We start from the raw sequence: 25,833 nt of genomic DNA, 5'->3' as shown, positions 1-25,833 counted from the left end.
GTGGGTTTTTTTCCCCACCTTCCTTCTTTTTTGTTTCTGGGTAAGTTTGGAATAACAAGGCCTATAAGTGGATGTAGGCTGGAAGAAAACAAGGCTGTAAGTATAACGTCCAATCTAGTCAAACCCAAGTACCACCCTGAGGCTAAGAATACCCATCATACASTCTACACCTCAAGGGATGTAGGGTGGATGTTGAGGCTCGTGTAAAGAACGTGCAGCATCATCTACCTAGCAGTGAGCAGTGAGAAGCTGCCTGTCTCCTTGTGGGCATGTGTGGATGTCTCAGCTCAGCTGGATCACTGGGTCTCATGCCTTTTGCATAGAAGCCTTTTAATATTTGCTCATTTTTCTTCTGTATGACTGAAGATGTGTGTGGGGTATCTTTTGGGTATTTTGGGGTTGATCTAGCTTCCATTTTTGCCAAGCATTCATACCTACATGTTTACTTTTTGGCTGCCTTTTTCATGTCAGCAGTTGGTACTGTAAYACTTTTGTATAAATTGGGCATTAGAGTGTGGATGCTCAATGCATGTATTCAGATTTTTACTAATCATAATTAGCTACAGTTATATGATGTTTTGGGCCTTACTTTGGTCTTCTCTGCATATAAAGATGGAAAATATTGAACTTTTGTTTAAAACAATTCTTTTGAGGATTTTATCATTTAAAGTTATTTGTATTCATTTTTTAATAAAATGCCTTCTGTTGTTGGAAGTACATTATATGTTGGGATATACATTATCTTCATCAGGCATAGATATGGTAGAATGAACTTTTCTTTGGGACATTCTTTCTATGAAAGTAACAGACTTTTTGCTAAACCATAACTAGATTCTGTAATGATTCAAATTGCAGAAGAGAATGCTGTTGAAAGGAGAAAATGCACCAAATGCAAACCACTCTGTCAGCTACTGTTGCTGGAATAAACTGCATGCTCTGCATGGACTTCAGGAAAGCTCCAGATAAACCAATTGCAGCAAGCCATATCAAATACCCCATTTCTGCTGACTTTTTTTTTTTCACACTCTAGCTCTGGTGCTTTTGTATTTGAAGGGGAAGGGTTTAGACATTAGGGGTTTAATAGCATTTAAGAGATAACTGACACAACAGCATTTATTGATTTAGAAAGGTGATTGCCAACTTTGGTTTACTTTATTATATTTTGTGTACATATAGTTACAGGTTTTCCCCTCGACAGAAGTAAATATTTTTCTCATTCCTATACAAAGAGTAATGATGCTAGTCAAAGGGAGCTGTTAAATTCTGTTAGGCATTTGCTCTGTTAGAGCAAATGAAAGGGTGAATTTAAACTTGAAGAAGAAAGGACCATTCTAAATAAAAAACAACACTCAGAACCTAAAAGAAACTGGGCCATGCTACTGTAAATAAGAATGAAGTGTTTGAACTCTAAAGATTCTCCTTTGCCTGTGTGAACATCACAAGTAAAGATTTATATTAGTACATCTGGTGGAAGCTACATTCTGTGAGAGATTTCAGTGGAGTTAAATGAAATACAATTTGTGTAATAAGACTACTAAGCTGCGGTAACWGAAGAAAATGAAACGTTCAGGCATAACATTGCTTTAATTATTCTTAATATCAGAATATTAATTATTGCAAAATTAAGTTACCAAAAGAAACAAACTTTATCATTGAGTTTGCAATGATAACTCTCATTAGAAAAATCCAGGAGTCTCTTAAAGACTGATGTCGAAGTACTTAAGACACAATGATGGACAAAAAGCTAGATGCGGGAAGTTTCAATACAGTTACAGAATTACATGGTTTATGATTCTTTAATTAATTATCATCAGAATTTAAATTTGATGCCCTAAGAAGGCATAATTAGTAAAAACAAGAAAAGCACTATGTGTAGGACAGATTTTACTCTATTCTGAACAAATTCTAATAATGAATGTGTATATGTATATGTTTTGAATGCTTTCAGAGTAGTAGTAGAAAACAACAGGACAACAGGAATATAAACAATTTTTTTCTTAATTTGTCTGTTCGCATTCTTCTCCTAAGAACAAGCATTTGGAAATCCCAAGGAAAGATACAGTACTTTTTGTCAGATATATGTAGCTTCAGAAACAGACTGCTAAGAGTTTAAAAAACTAACCATTTCAAACTTGTAAAATAACAGTTTTAATTTAAAACAATAATATTTATAGGTTTATTGCTCGAGAATTTGTTTAAGTTCTCGAAGCAATTAAATTTGTAAAGAGATCTTAGGAAAGCACATCATGGGAGGTATAAATATCTCCTCTGCTTCTGCCTATCTGGCACAGCTGGCATGTGATTTGGGGATATTTTCAAGTTTATTTTTTGAAGTTTTCTTTGCAGACAACTGATACAAACAAGAGTGATGGCCTAGAAAGATGTTTGAATGCCTTAAGCCTTTGCAAATCAATGCTAACTAATTGATGGATTTTTGAAAGAATTACTATATTCACAGCGCTATCAAATCAGTGTAAGGAACCTTAGGGGTTCTTAATTTTCTTCCTTTTGCTTCTTTTAGTCATCATCCCTGTTTGCTTCCTTTGTTCACACTGTTGAACTAGAACTGAAGTTCTTCAGGTTAGGAACAGTGAGGTTTGGGAGGGTGCCAGGCTCAGTGGTCAGTAACAGCTCAGCAGTTCTTAATGCAGCCTATGTTCAGCTTGTAAAATCGTGTGTCTAATGACATCTCAGTGGAAACCTGCCTCCTTTTTCTCTCTAACATCTTGTTTTGTGCTGGCTGTCAATAGGACATAGCAGCTGGGCCAAATATCACCAGATTTTTACTGTTCTTTCAGCTATAAATGAGGTCTTGTCCTGAAAAARGAGAGGCTGGCAATGGCACTTTGTTTTTATGACGGTGAAGTGAAGAAAGAAGAAGCTGACCCAGGTATAGTGAGGTTTGGCTGGGAACTTCAAAGTTTTTTTGATGGCTATTTGAACACTGTGTCCAGAAACCCATGATAGACTAAGCTGGGGATAGTAAGGTGGAATCACACATTGTTCTGCTTTCAGGGGTGTTTTCATCTTTGAACCTCTCTCTCTTCAGAAAGAACTGGATGGAAAGAAAGGGAAGGAGGAATCAAAAACCTAGAAGTAAACTAGGAAAAGTGCATGGATGGGAGAGATTTTGGAGTCTTTTTCTCTTAAATAATAATTAAAAAGACCCTGAAAGAGTACTTGAAGTTATAATTTTTTTCCATAGGAAAAATAAGAAATGTATCACTAATTCTGAAAGAACTGCCTTAAGAAATCTATGGACAAACCCAGGTTTTACAAATATGGCAAAAGGTGACCAAATGCGAAGTGATTTCACTGTTAAAAGTTTTCCTAGTGTCTATCACTGTAGTATWGTTCAAAGGTTTATTTGAATCATTTTTACCTGTGTATTTATTTGTAATTTATAGTTCATGCCTATCTTTTATGGCCATGTTATATCTAAGGATGTTACTGTAACTGGAAAACTGAAGAGCTAGTTTTGGAGAAGACAGGGAAAACAAGAATGTAATGTGTTTTATCAAACAAGGGTGAGGATGGCAGGACAGAAGGTGGGAGGTCCTTAGGGAGGGCACAGACATTGGTTCTATATTATTTGAAGCAAACCTGTAGGATTTCACTATCTGGAATGTGATAAAGGATGTGAATTATGCTGCTGCTGAGGCACAAAAACTTTTTGAAGCATATTGAACTGAAGTTCAGCATCACTAAAATTCAGTCTTTTCATGCCAAGCTGATGTCTTCCTGTAGATATAAGTTTTGTTTGTATTTTTTTTTTTGTAAATTATTCACTGCACATCTTTTTCTGAAAACCTGAAGTGAGGAAGTACTGTTTCCTCAGCTAACTTTAATTTAGATAGTGGGGTTTTAAGATGTACTTTTGCACATCTGAAGTTTTTTCTCAAGCTTTTGTGTATCTTCTCTGCTTCCTTCTACTGAGACCGTTTACCTAATGGTGCTGAGAAAAATGATGTTTAGTCCTTGAGAATTGTTTGTAAGTTTAAGACTAAGGTTACTARGACTGATTGCCAGAAAGTGATTGTGAATATTCGATAGTTCTAGCGATTTGGGGACTGAGAGAGGTGAGTGACAGAGACCCATGAGGTGCAGTTGTGCCATCCTGACWTGATCAAAACATCGTGGTGTTTTATGGTGGTGTTAGTATGTGACCACACAAACTTAAATACCACGTCCTTAGAGAAAAAGATGAACAATGAGCTGTGGATGTTAAATGCGCATTTCTAGGTCACTGGCCAAGAGTGTAACTTGGCAGAGGCAGAGCTTGTTATCGTTTCGTGGTTTGCATTTGGTCTCCTTCCAGGTGTCAGGACTGGAGCACTCCCTGCTTTGAGGCCCTACCCCCCGACTGAGCTGCACAGTCACTGCGCAGTTCCGTTGTGGCTAAACTGCATCTGCTTCTGTTGTCCCCAGAAGCTGTTCAGTTGTTCATCTCATGTGTTTTATTATTGTGGCATGATTAATGAGGTAATGTTTTCTTAGAATACATACAGAATTTGCCTGTGTAACCTCAGTATACTGAAGAAGCTTGAGGTCCAAAACCTTGACCAGAGAGGCTGAGATTTCCAGGGTTAAGTGGGAATAACTTAAGTGGGCAATGCATAAAATCAGTTCTGGTGATARTATACCTGAGCAAGAATGAAGTAAGTATTGCTCCATTTTAAAAATAATGCTGTTGATATATTTCTATGGTGCAGCTTGGGAGATGGCAGCATTGATTATCTGTCTGTACTAATTCTGTTTGGAAACCTAAGTTACCTTATTCTTCTTTTTCCATCATGTAACAGTAGTAAGGAGCCCTACAGATTATCAGGTCATTATTTTGTGATTTTCTATACTAGGAAATTTCACCCTGTCTTCTTAAAGAGGGATGAATATTAGAGAAGTTTTAAAGCAGAATCTAAGTAGTTTCTTATAGTTTCTTCGTGTGTCTTTCTTGTTTTTATATTTGTGGTGAACTGTGTAATTTTCTAAATATCATACAAGTACTTTCGTCATTAATGGCCAGCCATAGCTGGTGTCACCACATGCAATTAGATCCTTAGTTACTTTTCAGGCCTCRAAACCTGGTAGTATTTGAATGACTGCAGTTCTGAATGCTATGACACACTTGTCTCACCTCCTTATAGGATGCCCTCTTTCAAATACGGTTTTATGTATAAATATGTTTTTATCCCTGTCCGTCACCGTGGAAGAGTTCAGAAAAGATTCTCCAGAACCTCATTTTGTAGGCCAGTGTTTGTTACTTTGCTGATAGACTGTGGATATTTTCCATGTCTTCCCACGAATATATGAAACCTACAATTTAATTTTTACCACAAAGTGCTGTAGGAAATTCTGTTGCAACATTGTATAAACCATGTAACAGATGTAAAAGCGAGACCATATAAGAGGGAAAGCACATGTTGTTTAAAATATGAACTGAGGGAAACAAAGTGTTTGTGTCCAAGAGGTCCATCAGCAGCCGGGCACTTGCGCAGGGGTGCTCAAGGCATCTATCKAGCAGAAAGGTACTGCAGTGCTTGTGTTAAGCTATTACATCTGGAATCTGTGGTTGGGGTATGGGAGCCAAGAATGCCAGGTGTAACATYCTCCTTATGTCCTGCACTCCTTTTCAGTCGGCAACAGATTTTGGAGCTATGTTTTTGGAGTTGTAACTGTTCAGTATGCCCTTCCTGTCCCGCTTCTGACTGAAGTCATTATGTGGTTCTTTGTCTCCAGATGTGGGTTTGTTGTGACACTGCAGGTGGGTACAGGCAGGGCTCCATACCTGCTCAGCCAGGYAGTGTTCATGCAGGTCATGCTGAGAGCCCCACTTTCCCTGGTGCCTTCACAGCCAGAAATTACCATTCATATCAGTCTGAGCCTCTCAGTTACAGTTCCTTGCAACCCTTYTTAGAGCTTATAAGAATGTATTGGAACCAGATAAAGGTTCCTACTGTGGAGACAGCAAACTACTTCTTGAAGTAAATTAGAATCAGAAAAAAAGTTAAAGTTGAGGAAGATAGAAGAAWAAGTTTTTCTTTTTCTTTATAATGCCCATACGTACAGCTCGAATCTTTCAAATTAACAATGTAGCCATATTTTTTGGAGTTCCATGGAGAAGCATATGACAACCTATTTTTATTTCAGATGTGACTAGTCTCCTCCCATGAAACTGACAAAGAAGCTGTTAACTCTGAAACCTTGGTGTGTTTCTGGTGGCTAAGAATAGCTCTGCATGGCACTGAGTATTGTCTTCTTACAGAAGTCCAGTTTGAGTACTGGATATGTGCATGCTGGGTGGGATTTTTTTTTTTTGCCAGGTTTGTGCTTTGCCATTGCGCTTCATTTGAGGATTTAAAACCCTGAAGGCTGTCATCTGYTTCCCTAGGGAATTGCACAACTTTGGATTCTTGCTAATTTAGTATACTTTTATTTGCAGTAAGCATAGATAAATTTAGTAAGGTCTGGTTAGAAATACAAGTGTCTCATGATTATTCTTAAAAAAAGTATTGCTAACTGGGGTTTCACGTGAGCTCAGTGATACCTTTTGCTGTTAAAGACTTAAAAAACACTGAGAAACCTCAAGAAACAATGCCAACAATAACCATAGAAGAAAAGCAAATTTGGGTAAGTGACCTAGTGATCAATCCTAATTTTCTATATATTTCTTAATTTTTATATTCAACAAACTTCTTCCTCAAGAAAATAGATATCRCAGAGTATCAATAAATTAAGCAGTTAACACTGCTGTTTTTCTGTAGAATTTGATGAATGAAAGGACTTGGCTCAGAAGAGTATATTTGATAAACAGAAAAAACACAGACAAGTAACAATACCCAGTTTAAAAACAGAACTTAAAACAACATTGTAAGATTTATGTATACCACCACAAGAAAATTTGTACTCTAGTTGAAAAATAAATCAGTCTCTCCTATGTCCTAATAATACTTTGGTAACTTTTACTAGGAACTCAAACCCATTGGAGTTGAATTTTCAGAAAAGTTGATCCCCTAAGTACAAGGGAGAATTTTTTTTTTTCTTTTGCAGTTACTTTTAGGTAGTTACCGGATGCAARTAAAAGGGAGGGGTTTGATTCCTCAGCAAAATTGCTGTAAGAATATGCTTCTGAAAAGTTGGTTTCACTTTTTCTATTTTCCTGTCCTTCACACATTTGCATTAAATGTGGCAGATTGAGCTAGTCTAGTTTATTTTGCTTTTCAGCTCATATGTTCATGTGGAGGATTACTAGGCAAAAGTGACAGAATCGGAGYGTAGAACAGTTGTTCTTTTCTGAAATTGATATTTAATGCATGAGACATTTTCTGTCCCTGATTTGTGTATGCTTGAGCATATTCCAATGCTCGATTATATTTGTTTAGTCTCTTCTTTGTTTTTTTAATCGTTGTGTATATGTATCTAACGCTTCATTTTTCAAAACATACCTTGGTATCAGAAATACTATTATAATATTTCTGAACACTTAACTAGACAGCTACTTAAAAAGGTGTAAAAATGCTCTGTAAGTGGACCCAGTCTGGACTATTGTATTGGTTTGGGGTTTTTTTGTTTGTTTGTTTCTTAATGATACATGATTTGAAATCTTTGGTTGCTTTATAACTTATGTTCCAGAGTCGTTTTCYGAAATAGTCTTTTAGAGCAAAACTCCCGGCATTCATTACTTTTTTGCATTTACTCAGGAAAAATTTGACATTAATGAGGATAATTGAGGATAATGAGCATAATGAGGATAATGAGGAAAAGTATTTTCTTCTTTGAACTGTGAGCTGGAATTGCCCTCTTCTCTTAAGGAAAGAATAAGCAGGCAGCGAAGGGAGAGAAGGTTAAAAAAATGACCTTGGGTTGTGCTCTGCAAGAGAACTCTTTGCAAAAGCTGCTGGCTTCTAACACAGTCATTTCGGAAATAATATCAAGCATTTGGAAATAATATCAAACATTTTGACATTGTTTTTACTTTCAGTACACTACACCAGTAGAGATTTTTATATCCTTAAGTCTGTAAACTGAGGGTGTGAAGTTTTGTTTTTCCAGAGAACTGTGGATTAGGAAAGATGAGATAAGGTATTTAAGTTTCTGTTTGCTGGTTGACTAAGGTCTGCCTTATGGTTTCTCTGACCTTGTTTCAGGATGCATTTTTTGTGTCTCATGTATATATATCTTTTAATGTATTGAAAGGAAATCAAACATCATCACAGATGGTATGTTTGCAGTGGCAAGTGTTAGAATGAAGTTGTCTGTGCAGTCTGTATTTATGTGTGTTCCTTTGCTGCTGTATCCTTGCCTTAGTTTTAAATTTTAAATACTACTTCTTAAAACTTCAAATTTAGTTTGTGGTTTTCTTTCTGTTCACATAATTAGCATACCACAGAAATTAATTCTTTATTTAGAGTAGGTTAACTCTCATCATTGCTGTGGAAGTATTTGCTTTCTTAACTTACAGAACAGTGTATAAGGAAATCTGGAATAAACACTAGCAAATAGAATTCTCTTTCCTTCTCTCCCTACTCTTCCACTCCCCAGGCCTGATTAGTGTGTCTTTCCACTGCTGCTGTCGTCTCCCTTCTGCTTTTTAGTTTAACATCACTTAGCCAAGCATCGATATAATTTTATTGCCTTTGTTAGCTCATGCTTAACACAGCATTTAGAGCATCAGTGCGCACTCTTACCTGTTGCTTGAGAAGTTTATCATCATTCTGTGGCTCTCAAATGGGAGTCCAATGACCAGGAGAGGGAATGGTGAGAAACCAAACTGCCTCAGCAAGAGTAAATTTGCTCAGTAGGAATGTGCATCACCCTTGGAAACTTTTTCTAAATATTAAAAAACTCCAGGAGACAGAACTGAAGGAAAATAACACAAATGAGTTATGGCCTCCCAGCTATTATGTGAATACACAGAACCATCTAAAAGCACAATAACTGACTGGTGTGGTGATGAGCTTATAGGCCACCATGAAAACCAGGGAATACTAATGGCTCAGACTTAGTGGGGGCTTGGTTTGTGTTTTCAAAGTGCAGGTGGATCTGAAGAACTAACAGTACAAGCTAATGTTATGCAGTTCTATATTTGCTCTGTGTATTCAGTGAGAAGTTGACATCTTCATTCCTGTTGCACTAATAAAGTTAAATAACAAATAAGCATCAGATACTGCCCTTTAGAATTAATACTGTAGGCTTTTTTTGTGGCAAGTAATCATATAGAATAGAATTGCTTCTGTGTTTGCATCGTTACTGAAAATATGACTTGCAATGCTGTAGAAACCTAATGTTAATGAGGATAGGAGGTAAAGAAACAAGTTTAGGGGGTTTTTATGCTTATGTGGTTATTCTTTTGAAGGAATACAAAATTTGTAAATGAGTGAATCTTGGTAATTATATATGCTAAGTTGTTAAAGTTTAGTGTTTTGAAGGAAGCCAAGATACCTTGATAGATATGTGTGTTCTTCACTTGTGCTGTGCAAAGTAATTTAACAGTTAGGGCATGTTAAGTCTTCATAAGGTCTACTGGGAAAGGAGACTGTAGGTACCAGGTGTGTGCCTGGGGTGGTATTGTTGTTCTGAGAAGTTGACAGCTTGATTGCAGAACTGTTTTTGAGCAGAAATTCTTGTATTAAAGTGTAATTTGCTTTATTGCTTGTGCAGCTTAAAACTGAATTGAAAGGTACAGTTGTATAAAATGTCAGGACAGTAAGAGCATTTCTACTGAAAATTACTACTGGGAATTTAAGTTCCAGCCCTGAAAAACTATATTGCTGCCATTATCCTGTTCCAAATGTGATGGGTTATGTTTCAATTAKGGACAAATGAGACTTATCCTTTACATTCTTTGAAGGAGATCTTGCATGAGAACAGCTTTCTGACAGTGAAACAAAGCATAAATAAGTTAAAAATAAATTAGTAGTTTGGAAATAATGCTATTAATGAAATCTGGCATCTTTCTAAGTAAGGGTTTCTGTGAAATTCAAAGCATTTTAAATTAAAATATTTTCTCTGAAGAGGTTTTCTATTCTGGCAGCTGTTCTAGAAAAGGAATTCCATAAACTGTATTTTTAATGGCTTGACACTTTAATGGCCAGGATTTCCTGATGGCATACCGTAATCAAGAGTGACTGGGCAGGACTTGAGACAATTGAGTTCAAACTGATTTCCTCTTCCCCCTCCAGTTTTTGTGTTTTATCACATTGTTTTCCACTGTGTATGGTTTGGTCTTTTGGCATCTTGTGCTATCAAAATTATTTTTTAATTTTTCTTTTTTTTCCTGTCTGATAATAATCTACGTGCATGCTCTACCATACAAGGTTCTGTAAAGTGAGTCACATAACAAGTTGTACTATTGCATATGCTTGCAGCAATTTTAGACAGTATTTCCCATCTATGTCCTAGCTGTTGTGTTGTTAAGGATTTTTTTTAAATGTGAGTATGTAAAATCTGTCTCATGTTTGCCTTTGTGATTTAAAAAAAAATTACTATTAAATTTAAAATTTCTTATTTGCCATGGTAGTTGCTTGTGCCGTAGATGGGACATTCTGCCCTGCTGTCAGACACTACATTAGAATTACATAGCACTAGAGATCGATGGGCTTCGGCAATATCTTTGGGACTGCAGCTTCTTGCAGCCTTTGCTGTCAGATCCAACATTCTCATGTACAGAGCAAGCCCTGTAGCAACTGATGGTCTAAATCTGACTGACTGCCCTGGGTATCCTCACACTATCMTGTGTGTCAGATCTGACCTCTTCAACCATTACATTTCTTAATGAAAGTGTTTGTGTGTTCTGCTTTAGTAAATAAAAAATACTCATCCATCTGATTTAGGTGTTTGTAAGTTATGCATGTGGCTGTTGTTTGTCCTGTTCAGTCACAGTTCTGTAGAGAAGCAGGTTCTCTTTGTACACTGTGAGGATAGAGGTGTAGTAAGAATATTTTATGGAGCTGTTACTTCTCACCTGTGTATAATGATAAGGGGAATGACTACCACAGTCCATAATGGTGAAGTCAGTAGGATTTACATGGAGAAGTTCATAGCCCAGTTTCTCTCTTCTCATATGTCTGAGTTTAGGCAGAATAATTATTTTTTAATAATTTTCCTGATTTTATATCTAATTTGTCTTATTTTTCTGTCTGTTCTAGAATTTCAGGGAAGAAATCTTATMCCTATTTTACTTTAGACTTTTCAAAGTAGAGAAGGGACTCTTAAGAGATGAATTCCCATACAGGAGCTGGAGTATTTGCTCGTTAGAGTTTGCTCTGCCATTAAAGCAGCTAGACAAGAAGAAAGTCTTGTTCTTTTTACAATGCTTCCTCAAAGAGCTTCTGAATATTGGTACAAAAAACAGGAAAAGGTGCAGTGTGGCAGAAAATGCATCAAAAAGTATTCAGAGGATTTTGGTGATGGTGAATTTAGAAGGGAAAGAGACCTTTCAAGGACCATTTTTATGTTTGACACACAGGGAGTTAACTTCATACACCCCAGACAGTGTTCACAGATGTAGAAAAGATAGAGAAGAAATTTTCTTCTATATTAAAATATTTTGGTTTTATTTAGTTGAGGTTTTTTAATAAAAAAAATGTCACTTCAAGTTTGATTTAATATTACTGAAGCATGCTTCTCTTTTGCTTTTTCTCTTGTGGGAGATTGTTTGGTTACATTYCTAGAAAACTATGCCAAATGAAAATGTATAAATTAACATTCTAAGAATGAAATTGCAAGACATAATAACAGAGGTGGAGAAAAAAAATCTACTGAATTTCTGGAAGGACTAAACTAGTTAGTTATAAGGTTAAGCTTCAAATTTGAGGATCGTCTGTAGCAGCAAGACTTCTAAGGGATTGTAATCTGGTCCAAATACCTAGAAAACCAGTTATTGCCAGACAAGGTTTTATGCCTTAGAATTTCTTCTGTTTCTTTGTGTTGGCAGGAAGTAGTGTTTCTATTACTGTTCTTGCCTGTGTTTTAAGGGGCTTTGAAAGCAGAAAACAAGCTTTACATGAGTACCTGTAACTGAACAAATTGACAGCTGCTCTCTCAGTTGAGTCAGCTTTTCCTGAGGAAAAGRTGTTCATAATTGCTGCAGGTAGGAAAATAACCTTTATGATAAAACTTAAAATATTTCTGTTAAGATTTTTTTTCTGTGGGTTTTTTTTTAGTCCAAATGAAAGCTCAGCTGTCATACTACCAGTTCCCACAATAAACTCAAAAAGACCTTCTGTATTCTCTCCCAGGCCTTCCTTCACATTACAGCCATATGGTTAATTAACTACCTATTGAAATGAATTTATCTTCTGTTTATTGATGCAGCATTCTTTTATGTTTCTTCATCCCAGAGTTTGGCTGAAATATGTTTGTATTTCTGAAACTCCTTAGATAAATTGTTAATAGGGAAGTGTTTCTATTGCAGAAGTAAAATGTAAGTTCCAATTTAGATGTGTAGGGGAAGTTATCAATACACATAAAACTTCCTCTCACTGAAGGGTTTGACTTGGTTATACAAACATTACACTGAACCATACCACTGAACTAATCCGCTTGAAAGCCTGCTTCTACTTTGCAGGTAGGTAATCCATTCATCTTATCAACATGTGACATACCATAAATGGATGGCAGAAGTATCAGCTACTGTTGCTGGCTATTTAATTATTTCCATAAAAGTCACTTAAAATCACTAAAAAATTGAGAGAGGTGAGGTGAGAATTTGCAGTCTAGGCTTAGTCCATGTGACCTCATGTGTTAATGAGTTAATAGTTCTTCTTTGCCTGTGGTGTAATTGGACACATGTATGGAGCCATAATCTTTGTTAAACATCTTCCAAAGAAAATTCCCTGTATGCTGCTAACACAGAGAAAGAGGAGAGAATTCCATAACTTGTGTTGCTGGATGAATTAGTCATGTAGTCTTTATTGAAAATAATAGGATGTTTATTCATCAGGAACCATATATCCAGAAATAGGGAAGAAAGAGCAGTTTTGTTTTTTGATCGTGTATATTCTAATGTATTTGGATTAATTTCAGTTTCTACCGCTGTGTCTCTATTTGTGGTGGAACCAATCAGTACATGGGCATTATGTAAAGCAATGGAATATCTAGATATCATACTCTGTGAAAATGTGTGGTCAGTAGCACACACACTTAATTTCATGTTCAACAACTGTGGATTTTATTCACATTATTTAGGTTCTCTTGCAAAGTGACATTGCTCCTGGTGTCAGGAGGCTGCTGTGCCTCTCCYGTCACTTTCAGTGTTTCATACCAGAATCAAGAATAATACTCATATTAGGTATGGCTTTTTTTAAGGGCCTTGTAAGAATGCCTCAAAAAATGGCATCTAGCAGAAACTAGAATAGTTTATAGAACTGAAAAAATAAGAATAGCATTTGTATATAAGTGTATGTGCTTAAAATAAGTATACATTTTATGAGTTTGCAATTTTTTTCTCTTTTATGGTCATCTATTAGCACAGTTTAAGATTAGTAGCATCTTGCTGGTAAATAAGTGCTCATGAAATAAATGGGAAAATCTGGATAAATGCAGTATARTGCAGAAGTGTCCATCAGTTCTGCAGAGACTGCTGACTCCAGCACTTGTGTGATGCTGGTGAACTAAGAAACCAGCCAGAGCCACGTGTGCTGTGGTACTGGCTGTGTATGACATCAGCAGGGATTTAGTACAGCTGGAGCAAGTAAGGAAGGGGTAAATCCATCTTTCTGACAGGCTTCATGCACTATCAATAGTGCTGCATAGTTTGGACAAAAAAACARTGAAGTAGGCTTATTGCTCTGCTGTGCTATCACATGCTTCAGCAACCCAGGTAAACTGCATTTTCCTATTGCTACTGTGAAAGCAAATCCAAGAGATTTAAGTGAAGAASGGCTCTTTGTGTATAGGTTGGAGGCAAAGATCTGGAGTGTGCATCAGTTATTAGAGCAGCGTATGTTGACTTTTGTTGTGTTCATAAAGCTATTTTTTTATTAATTTTTTTCCACTGGTAAGGAAAAAATAATCTGKTAATAGTAAGGAATCAGTAGAAACCTGGTGATCAACAAGAATTTTAGAATTGTGTAATAATGATAAATTTATTTATCATTACTCTAGAAAACAGGGTGCTAACCAGGGACAGGGGAAACCTAGGTTTAACATTTGGGCTCTACTCATAATTTGTTGGGATGATTCGGGGTAGATTGCCATCTCTTTTGAGCATTGACATCCTTTTTAGGAAAAAAAATATTCTTTTGGTGAAATAACTAAAGATTTGTTATTATGAAACACTGTAACAATCACTACAGGCATGTTTCCATGTGTATTAATATCACTTCTGTGAGGCAGGATAAAATGTTCTAGATGTTATCAGAGTAGAAGGCAAGGAGCTTAATTAAAATTCCTTTAAGTAACCACACAATATTTTTAGTCTTTGGAAATTTTTGTATTGTCAGTTGGACATGCAAACCCTATTCTGGAACAAGTGTTGCAGGAAATATAAAGAACCTTTGAAAGTACGTGTGCTGCAAAAATAACAGTAAAAAGTTTAATTGCTAAATGCGAGCTATGTCAAATTATCTACTACTTCAGCAATTAATTTAAAATAGCAACCAAGAATATAATCTGCTTGATGAAAACTGCAGAGGCCTCTCAAGATGGTGTTGAGCATGCTTATTTTATTTTAAAAAGCTATAAAATAATTCCAAATGTATTTTCAGGTATCTGGAAAGAGGGAGAGATACCTGATGGAAGTTTTGCTTCAGTTCATCCATTCCAACTTCCTGAGACAAAGCAGCAGTTGAAATCAAATTTGAGTTAAATTGGAAACCATGAAAAACTTAGGAAAAAAGTACTAGCGAGTGCCAGCACTTGGCTAAGTGTAAAGTAGTACCCAAAAAAAGTCCAAAAGCTGAAAGTCATTGTTTTATATTAGCCATGATATTAAATGAACTCATCAGCTGTCACAGGCTGGGGCATGTTTGTTAATTTTTGGTACCTGCTTTGTATGTTTGAATCCTGAATAGTCTCRTTGGTAAATAGGATGCTACTTAGATCCTCAAATACTGGATGCATTTGGRCAATGTGGACAGAAATAGGATGATAAAAATAGTAGCATTCTTTACTATCAACTTGGGTATTAAATAACTTATTCTAGTTCTAGACACTTGTGCTTAACATGAAACAACTCGTTTAGCATACACCAGGGCGTGTTGCCTTTTGACCCAGGAGTGTGTTGTCTGTCTAATTATCCTTTGTATTGTTTTACTGTTCCTTGCAACTATCCAAACAATTTGGTGTGGCCCTAGCAACCAAACAATACTGTTTAACAAAGATTTCCTTACTACGTTGCTCCCAGATTTCCCACGTAGCAGTAGCTCACATCAGAGCAAACAAACAGGATATTGTTTCAAGTGAATAATGTTCACTGTTTTCAGGCGATTTATGAAAGTAGTTTTTTAGTTTTGAACTGTTGCAAGTTGCATMGTTTCTGGTTCCAGATCTCATCTGAAGTTCTACAGAATACACCATGTTTTGAAGCTTCCAAATGATGTTTGAGACTTATATTTTCTCTGGCAGTTGGGAGTAAAGAATGGCTTATGCTTAGATGGTGAAGAATAGCAGAAAGAAATTATTTAATCCTGTCCTGCAATGAGATTTTTTTTCCATTAAGCATACTTAAAATCCATATAGATCCTTCCTACCATGTTATTGATTGCAAAATAATGAGTAAATTAATCCCACTGAACATAATTATACCAGATAATAATGTTGTTTGACCTAGTTAAGACATCTGATAATGGATTTTGACTTTTCTTTAAGAAACTCATGTATTTTCTTATTAAACACACTTGAGTTCCTTCTTTTTTCCTCYTACATGTTTGTTTTCTGTGTGTATTTAACTAAGTTACTGGTTTTACAAAGCAGATAAAACATGAACATTGTCATAGGCAAGACAAGAGTCTTGACATTCACTTCAACCAGTAGTGGTGTCATGAAGTCCTCAGCATGTTCATGGATGAAAGTAAATCATTATAATTTTTTTTCTGCCTTTTACATATTCTGGCATTTTAGCAAAACTAAGGTATTTGTAATACTCTCATGGCAATGTTTATAATTATTTCCGTTTGACAATTTTCCCTTGTATTTTGCGGGGATAAGTTTTTTACCACCAAAGAGTTTGTGCATGTGAACACAGAGATTACTAACATGTATGGCTGTAGGATAGCCTTGACTCTGCTTTGATGCTGAAAGAGTAAAAAGGCAAGTCCTGTCCCTGCCCTGACTCTCCTCTTTGTGCTGGCACACACCTGTGTGTGATGTGTGCCTTGCACAACTAACTGATTGTGTCAAAATAATTCTGGGGAAAAAATGAATACACATGGTGCTTTTCCAGTTCAGTTCTTTGCACMGCTGCACACTTGTGTTTGCTTGCACAGGAGGAGGGTGCTAAAGGAGAGAGCTGGCTGGAAATGGTTGCATCYCTAGACAGTACTGCAGCTTATGCCATCTGAAGGGGGCTGTGTGAAACTATAGCCGAGGAGTGGSGTCTGTGGTATTGCTGGTGGATGTAAGGGTGTCCTGGCACCACATTTCCTTGSCTGCATGGTCATAACCTCTTATCCTGAAATTTCTACAACACTTATGGGAGCCAGTYTGGATATAGTCTTCTTTTCTTGCCATTGTTAGATTTTTATCCAGTTTACCCATTTCCTATGTTTTTACATGAGCCTGAGGAGGGGATTTACCTGGATTTAGAGCAGTCTAGACAACCTTGAGGTTTCATCCTTAGTGAAGGAAGCTGTTTTATAGCTTTAGAAGTTATAAGACGGTCCCTTACTGAGGATTAACTTGCTAACACAGAGTCAAGATAACTCTTCAAAGATGATCAGCTCTCAGTGTTTTCCTGATTCTTAAATGACAGGGAATTTTGGAATGTGCTGTTTTAAAATCTGAATACAGAAGTGTATTATGTGAGCAYACTATTAAGAATTGTCTACATAAACCACATCTAAATATAGTTTTGGGTTAAGGAGCACAGTGGTCTTTTTTAGTTTCCCTATAGAGAGAAAAGAGCTGGTTGAGTACCAATTCCTCACTCTTCAGGAGTTGGAACTGGACCAGAGCTCTGGCATATTCACTTCAGTCCAGATAATATAAGAATTTGTGGCATATCCAGTAGGTAAGCCTGGAATGAGCTAAAGCTGCTGCTTTACTAAATTTCTTCTGGTRAGGCACAAGTAATGATATTCAAAAGGAGATTTAAACATTCTCATTTCCTTCCAGCCTGTTAGCTTCAACATGTATTTTAAAATAAGACAGTCCAACTTGTCTGTTGATTAGAATAAAGCTGTAGCTTTCTTAGAAACTCTCATGTTTATTTATARCTGCATATATTAGAAATGTGTGGTATCTGTTATGGGTCCTTAGCTACTTCAATTTCTATTTTTTTATCTGGTGGAAATGAGAGTTGTTCAAAATCTGTATGTAGCATTTTTCTGTTTTACCCATCCCATCCCATCCCATCCCATCCCATCCCATCCCATCCCATCCCATCCCATCCCATCCCATCCCATCCCATCCTCTGTTTGTTACCTGCTGTGGCTAGGAAGGGTGTATTTATTCCTTCTTTTCACCTCTTCTTGAACCTCAGTGCTCTTATTCTTGACACATCATTCATCTCTCTCACTTTCTGGGTTGTCTTTGGAAGCACTGGGGCTTAAGGATGGCAAGATGCTGGAGAACATAGGCATTGTAAAGACATGAAATATTTTCTGGGGTCCCTGAAATGTTTATGTTTCTGTACTGAAGGACAAACCAATCATCAGATGTGGGATGAGAAAGAGTTTTGAGTTGTCATCCTCCTTTTGCAGTATGCACTGTATTCTGTTTCTTAATGCTTTTGTGTACTTGTATCAAGTGAGCCTCTACCATAGGGATCTAGATCATGGCAGAGTCTGTGATGTCCCCTTGCCTCTGCTGTGTGAGACATGTTCTTCTCTGTCTTTTAGGATCTCTGTTACTGAAATCAAAGTGTTGGATTGAAGTGTTAGAGGATATTTGCAAATGTTTTATAACATATTCTGGTGTTATCCCTGGTTCTCAGGAGCTTAGTTTTATAATTTTGTGCAAATCCTTCCAGCCTCAAAGAAAGGATACTGCAGTCTATATACAGGAAAAAGTATACATTACTTCACCTAAACAGCAAGTTTGTACAATAGCRTAGAGAATGACACCAGGTCAGATGTAGTACTCACAACCTTATGTAAAGTAACCTTCCTTTTTGATTAGAAGCTAAGGTAGTTGGGGGCATTCAATTTTCACTCCTGCAGAGTTGCTCACTTCACTAAGGCATTGGATAAATGATAAATTTCAATGGAATTTGCAGAGTCTGTGTTATGTTACATAAAATGTAACTTTCTGAATTGATAGAAGATGTCATGAATGGCCAAGACTTGAGAAAATGTGAAGTACCAAAGGTTTGATCTCCATGGCAACCAATAAATGAGTTGAAAAAAAATAAGTAAAAGTTGTGAATAATATTTAGCTAACAGGGTTTGCATATATAAAAGCTGAGAACACGTAACAAAATAYGCAGTTTCATCAAAACAGACCAAATGTATCTCTTCACAGTATACCATCAAAAATCCTTAAAAAAGCTTRCTTGAACAAATCACAAAATATAATGAAATAAAAAAAGAGGAGAACTAGGCTCTCTGCATGACTCTCTTAGGAAAATGAATTCTTAACATCAGTCGATAGGACTTGTTAATACCAATTCCTAGTATCAATTCAACATCTGCAGTCATGGAATATTCTAGGGAAATAGCAGACCCTTCCTTGATACATCTGGGTCATCATGAAGACATGTCAGCCATTATTTTGATTTATAATGTGCAAGACAAGAATTGTAATTATTTACCCTAACTGTTYTGTGTACTAAACTCGTGTGAGTTCTGTTCAGTACTGCAGTTCACATGGCTTGCAGCTTTTACAACAAATAAATGGTTTTGAGTGCTTAAGGAGGAATTATAAAGTTAAAGCTGGATAACTATATGTAAAGCTTATATATGACAATTTCCGTATAAAGGCAAAAGCATTAATTCTTAGAAAAGAGACTGTTATAGCCAGTGTTATTTGTATTGATTAATTAATATTTCCTACAAGGAAGAAGTCTTTAACATGTGTGACTAGGGGCTGCAGAAGTTAGCATGATACGTCTAAAAAGGGTTTGCATTCTTGTTAGCAAAATCAACTTCCTGTCAAAAAGTGCCAAGGAAATATTTCTCGTGAAGATATTTGTACACTAATAGAAACGTGAATTTCATGGGCCTATAAAATGGAATCAAGCGGATACCTCTCATAATATAGGAGGATAACCCTTTCCATTCAACCTTTTCTCTTTTAGTCATACTTGAATGGAAGGTACCTTATGTTAATCATGGTCATTAATAGAGCRTTTTATCAGTAACAGGAATGATCTACATTGTAAATCCTTGTGCAGCTAGGAATGAGCCCTTATGCAAGTAGAAATTCTGACCTAATTAATACAAACAAAAACATTATTCTTAGATGTTACAGCTAGTTTTTTCCTCCTTTTTTTAGAGAATTTWCTCTATGAAAATATGTGTGTGATGAATGGGAAAATACAAAGTGATTGGCAGTGTATTTAGAAACTCTGCTTTATAGCTCTRTGTTTTTCTTGTTTTTTTCCTATAGCCTCCGTGCCACCCAGCAGAGTAAATAAACGTAGAGTTTCTCCAAGTGTTGTTTCCACCTGGGAAAAGAGAGGCATCATCATGTCTAATATTACTATTGACCCAGATGTGAAACCTGGCGAGTATGTCATCAAAAGCCTCTTCGCTGAATTTGCTGTTCAAGCTGAAAAGAAAATTGAAGTTGTAATGGCTGAACCTTTGGTGAGTCCTTATTTTTCATAGTATCCCCCGAAACAGTCTTTTTTTTTTCTTTTCCGAAATAGGCTGATTTATCGTATATATGGTTACTGAAAAGAGCACTACCACATATTGTTCACTTTTCAAAGGGATTACTTCAGGAAYAAATAGGCTTCTGCAAACAGGGTTGCTACTTGGTTGTTTTATTGACTTGAGTTAAAACCGTTACTTAGTAGTTACTGGAAACAAGGCCTCTTAGTATCCCTAAATTCTGTGAAGTTAGGAAATAGCAGCAACAAAAATGTCCCTTTATTAATACTGTCAAGTGTGTTTCCTGTCAATGTTTCTTTGAAGTAATACTTGGACAGTATACTTCAAAGAGAAGATGCATTTGGGTTGTTTTCCAAAGAAATTATATGGACACCTGGAATAATATAGTAGTCCATCTATATTGCATTAGGCAAAAATGCAAAATTCCATTGGTGATCTAGACCTYGTGATCTTGAAATAAATGAATTTCTTTTAATTTGGAAATTTCTGAAAAAAACCTCAAAACACAGCAATCAAAACCATCTTTTTTATTTTAAACCTGGAAATTTGCTGGGCAGATGACACACTGTTGCTTGCAGGCGGCCAACTCACAGAAATCATCTGTTGGCAGCTGCTCCTTGCTGAAGTGTTTATGTGCAGAAGTGCACGTGTGAGCATTTGAGGGCTAAAACTGTTTTGTGGGTTATGGAATCATCTTCAGCTATAACCATTAGTAYGTAAAAGGCTGAGGGAAATGAAACTTTTCTTTTTACCTAGATACACATTACATATGTATATGTCTGTGTGTACCAGGCAGGCTTACAACTTCAACAGAACTTGTCTCTTTGCTTTTAGACATCCAAAAAAGTTATGTATTCAGGAGGGGTTTGTAAGAAAACATAAAACCTTCAAAGCAAAAGGGGCACAAATGTGATGAAGGGTTTAGAAATGGCTAAAAAATGAGAGATCTGTAGTGGCAGCGATTCTGTTGGTAGAAAGGCAGGTGGCTCCACTGTCCATCTGTGTGCTGAATGCTGCTCCCCCAGCCCTATTTTTATTCATCTGCAAATGGGGAGGATAGTGCTTGGCCAGAATGATTCAGACTGTCTATAACTGAGATGAGCTGAAGAGGGCTTTTCCTGCAGACACAGCTAGTTTGGAGTTTAATCTCTTTACAAGAACACTGGTAGCAAGGTAAATRTAATAACCCTGGAATTCACTTGTGCTGCAAAACTTGTCCCTACACACAGATTAAATAAATCTTCTGTCAACAATCCCAGGTTGTGTCTCCTTGCCATGCTGTTGACTGGTAATTAAACAAATGTTTTTAAATCTGTTAATCATGCAAAATCAAAACATCTTGCCAGATTGAAAATTAGAAACTCTATGAAACTAATAACATAATGTGCTTTTCAGAGAACAGTGGTTCCCAGCTCTGTTGCATGGTGAGGTTTTATGGTGAAAAATCTACCATGAAATCTACTTTGGTCAGGATTTTTTACTAATAAGAATCTGAACCATTATTTTGTGTGTATACAATGTATATAAAATTCTTTGGGATAAAATAAATTATAAATATTAATAGAGTAGTCATCTGTAAAGGTTTGAACCAGTTTTGTCTGGGTTCATTTCCTAGTTGAATTCCTCTAAACAGTTTTTTTTTAGTATTTTAATGGAATAAAATGTAATTTATATGTATAGCCAGCTTCCCTTATTTTATATTTGTGACTGGGAAGGAGTGTATGAAATATAACAAATTGCAAGAGGTGCCAAAAGCTATGGAAAAGTGAAAGAACCTGAGCCTATGTAACATAAAGAGATAGAAGGGAATCCTTAGGTGTCCCACTGAAAGGAAATACTGAAGTACTGAAGCAGTTTTATTTCTGTATATAGAATTTAAGTAGTGAATGTTCAGTTCTAATGCATGAAATTTAAAAAGGAAGATAAAAGCTGGAAGAGCACCAGAAAGGCACTGGCTGTGATTGAAGAAAAGGCTTTAATGGAAGAGAGGAAAGCCCTTTATTATTTTAGTGTGATTTGATTTTGTGGAATGACTTGGCTACCAAGAGAAGTGTGGAGAATATATATAGGGTTACATAAATCTTTAATGAAGCTTGGGTGTTGGGTGAAGCTGTTAGAACTATTAGAATTTAAAGCCAGGCCAATCAAAGTTAGGAGCTAGATGCTTTTTAGAACTTGAACATGCCAATAGGGGAGCAAAAATTAATTAAAATACAAATTTTTTAAAAGTCATTGCAGGTCAAGACAGCACCTGTGGGTGAGGGGTAGTATAATTTTTTTTGCTAAATGTATGGATTACATTTAGAAGTAACTGACTGTTGGTTTTAAAAATCAATGGAATGGTTTCTCTGCCTCTGAATTTTACCTGTGTTCTTCTCTAATTTAATTAAGACTTCTCTGCTTGCACARTTGTAATACTACAGCATTTTAAAGTTACAGTCAGCTTATCAGCAAATGCTTAAAATAAATGATTAAATGAAACCAGCAAGTGTAATGACAGGAAGATTATCTTTTCAGTCAATAAATGCAATTAAAACACTTTTTGAAAAAATCMGTTTTTCTAAATCTTTTGCAGCAGTATATAGTTTTAAAGGAAAAAAGAACCCAAGAATAGTCTTGTAGCTTAAAAAATACTCCTCTCAGCTGAGAAGGATGACACTGAGGGATTACACCAGCCTTCCCCAAATGTGAGATAAACTRTACCAGTTGAAAAGATTGGTGATAAACTCAAGTAGTTTGTATTTTGTCAAGCTGCCTGTCAATATGGATGGTTGGAATTTAAGCAGAGAGTTTACCCTGGTGTCGCTAAGGTGATAAGCTGCTGACTTACTAAACCGTAGTTGTTTCGTGTTTAAGTCAAAACTAGCAAGAGTATTTAAACCTGTTGCCAATGCAAACGATTTTACTCTGTTGTAGAAATACTAAACTGGTTCAGACAAGCACTGTACACTTTTGCAAGTCTTGCCTAGGTGCTTTCAAAAGCTTGTCTGAAATAAAATTCAGCACAGTGCTCTGCTCTGCCCCTGGGGCAAGGATGCAGGCGCTGCCCAGCCCTTGGGCTGTAGAAGTCAAGGTGGCATTCCATGTTGGTTTCTTTCCTGCTTGGAGGACGGACAGAAGTACACTAGTTAGCTGTGCACACCTGAGCCACCCTGCTGAAGTGTGCTAGCCACCAGAGGATGGTGCCAGGGAATACTGGAGAGGGGCCAACGGGTGGTACCTTTTCCCATGGGTGCAGTTGTTTGCACAGCACACGCACGTCTGTCCACATCCTGATCCCTGCTGCCTGCCATATGTTGACATTTCTCCCTAACACAATGAATGCAAACTGCTCTTTGCTTAATGCAGTAGTGTTTTGCTTTTTTCATTTCACTTGTAAAAGATAAATGTAGTTCTATTATTTTCATYTCTCTCTGAACTTCAGGAAGCCAGGAAAATAAACCTTAAATTATTAATTCAGTTTGAGTTTCCAGACCTTTACTGTATGCTGTTGAATAGATTTTTGTAAATCATGTGAGATGACTGGGGCCATGACAAAGCAGAGGTAGAAGAAGACATTAAAAGAAAATAAATTTTAAAGCCATACAAATAATTCAAAGGCCTTGATAAACCTGTGACTGGGTCCAAGAGTATTATTTGGTTATGTCACCTTTATTTGGTCAGTGTTACATTAACTCTACAGCAGTGTTTACCTTTTAACAGTTAAGATCCTTAATGCTGAGGAAACACAATAGAGAGAGTTATGAACTTGTAAGGTCTTAATTCTTTCTGACCTTACAATTTGAACATTTGATATACAGAAGTATCTAAGTTAGTATGGATTATGGGAGGGAAGCTGAACTTTCAGAGCTATCTTAAAATTGTTTGCTCTCTATTGACACGGATTTCAACTTCTTTATTTAAAGACAGATTATTTCACTTCTTTTTGATTTGTTATTCTTTTCTTTAGCAATTTTTGTGTTCAGACATGCAATGGGTGTAATGAGCCCAGTGTTTCTTCCTCTGAGTTATAGTTTTGTAGTATTATGGTGGCAACATGGTATGTTGGGATATTGTATCGTAAGGAGATGTAAGGAACCTGACTTTTCCCATCTTCTTACAGGAGTCACTTCTCCGCCTTCTAAGGAAGTAGTTTTCCAGTTTTTCTCCTTTATGTTAATTAGCAATGATACAATGTTTGTATAGAGTGGAACATTTCTCATGTTTCTGCTTTATAGATAAGATAACAATTATTTATGCAATATATCTGAAACCATAGTACAGATAATATGAATTCACTTGCAGGAGGCATTTCCATATTAAAAAGTAGGGAGGGAGGAGTGCTAGCTAAAAGAAAATTCTGCTTTGCAGATGTTCTCTGGACCTTTTAGTATGTGCTTCAAAATACCAATACTCATAACATTATTTTGAACAGATTTAACATGTAAAATTACACGAATTTGAAAGAATCAAGAAAGTAAAACTTTTTCCCCCTTGCTTTAGAATACACAGTGGAAGGACATTGACTAACACGTCAGTTGATCAACAAAGAGAACTRTTTCAGAATAATAAATGCATTTTTCTGAAACCCCCTTCTTAAAATGKTTTTTTTTTAATTTAGGCATACTGGAAGTGAACATAAATGGTAGTGTTTTCCTAGATAATTAAGTGGATTTCTTTGTATTATGGAAAGTGAAAATGACTTATGAATTGGTATCTATATTATTTCAAATTATAGTTTTAGAGTAGGCAAATGCTTTTTGCCTGAACAATGAATTCAAATTTTTCAGAGGCTGTAATAGTTGCCAGACATGGTATTCTTTTCAACACCAAATACACCTGCATTTACAGGAGAAAATTCCAGAAGTTATGCTCTATTTTAAAAATTACAGTTAGGACAAGAAAAAATAAGTTGCCGGTTCTAACCTTGGGTTTGGTACATGCAACGTTAATTCTTAGTGTTGAACATATAGTCTGTCTCTTGCAGCCTGGCAAGTGTTAATCACCAAGCAGTGTTGACTTTGTAAGCTTTTTTAAGCAGCCTGACAGCATGGGTGTTGTCTCATACTAAACTACTGAGCAGTAACTTTGTGTAACTGAGTTACAACCTGTTGAGAGCAGTGCTGGCTATCAGTATTGCTCACACCTCCTTTTACGTGCCAAACCAGGCAACTTAACAGCTCCTCCCGTTTACTACTACTTGACTTACCTTGCTCCATAAAACTTCTTTGTTTGCTTACTGCAATCTAATGTGAGCTATTAACTCCTTACCCTGAGTATTTTTTCTCCTTTCCTTGTGAAAGATAATATTCTGCACTCATTTATAAATGAAGAGTAGGTCAAAAAAAAAAAAAAAATCTTCATTTACGTTAATGCTTTGCAATGTGCCCTTAAACCGTTACTGCAGCACTTGGGTTGCTGTAAATCATTGACCTTCAGAGCCAATGCACAGGACTCACTGTTCTTTCTCTTTTTCTTGTTTTTCTTTTTTCTTTTTCTTTTTTTTTTTCCTGGTTTTTTTCCTTCTTTTCCTTTTTTTTTTTTTTTTTTTTTTTTTTTTTTTTTTTTTTTTTTTTTTTTTTTTTTTTTTTTTCACTTTCCAGGGTACCTGAGCAAGGTATAAAACTTGTATTTCTTATAAGTGTACAATTTCGTAGTCTACACAGTGACTAGTAAGAATTACTATTTACTATTGCAGTTTGTGGGTGTTTTGTTTCCTTAATGCTTTAATTGTTACTAAACTATTTTGTCAAGAATATAATTTAATTTTGCTAGTAACAGAGCAGTGTGTCGTATGGTACTGGTAGCAATAAATACTGCAATAAATTAATTCTGGTAGTATTGCTTCTTTTCTATCCCTTACACAGTTATTTCAAATTAAAGCAAGTGATTATTTACATTCCCTTTTCCTGGACTTGGTTTT

At 36.2% G+C, this 25,833-nt stretch overlaps 1 protein-coding gene across 6 annotated transcripts in view; it reads left to right on the top strand.

Moving 5' to 3' along the window:
- The window catches only part of FRYL (FRY like transcription coactivator), a 161,755-nt gene that overhangs the window by 49,035 nt on the left and 86,887 nt on the right, over positions 1–25,833 (top strand). For all 6 annotated transcript variants that reach the window (XM_057366777.1, XM_057366776.1, XM_057366774.1 and 3 more), the window contains exon 3: positions 19,705–19,904. In XM_057366777.1, the coding sequence (XP_057222760.1) occupies positions 19,785–19,904 (120 nt within the window). In that variant the 5' untranslated portion in view covers positions 19,705–19,784. The remainder of the gene's footprint in view (positions 1–19,704; positions 19,905–25,833) is intronic.

Source organism: Malurus melanocephalus, unplaced genomic scaffold, assembly GCF_030028575.1.
Source record: "Malurus melanocephalus ecotype Western Australia unplaced genomic scaffold, MMel_1.1 scaffold_71, whole genome shotgun sequence".
NCBI classification, from domain to species: Eukaryota; Metazoa; Chordata; class Aves; order Passeriformes; family Maluridae; genus Malurus; species Malurus melanocephalus.
This window is presented reverse-complemented; position numbering and strand designations above follow the sequence as displayed.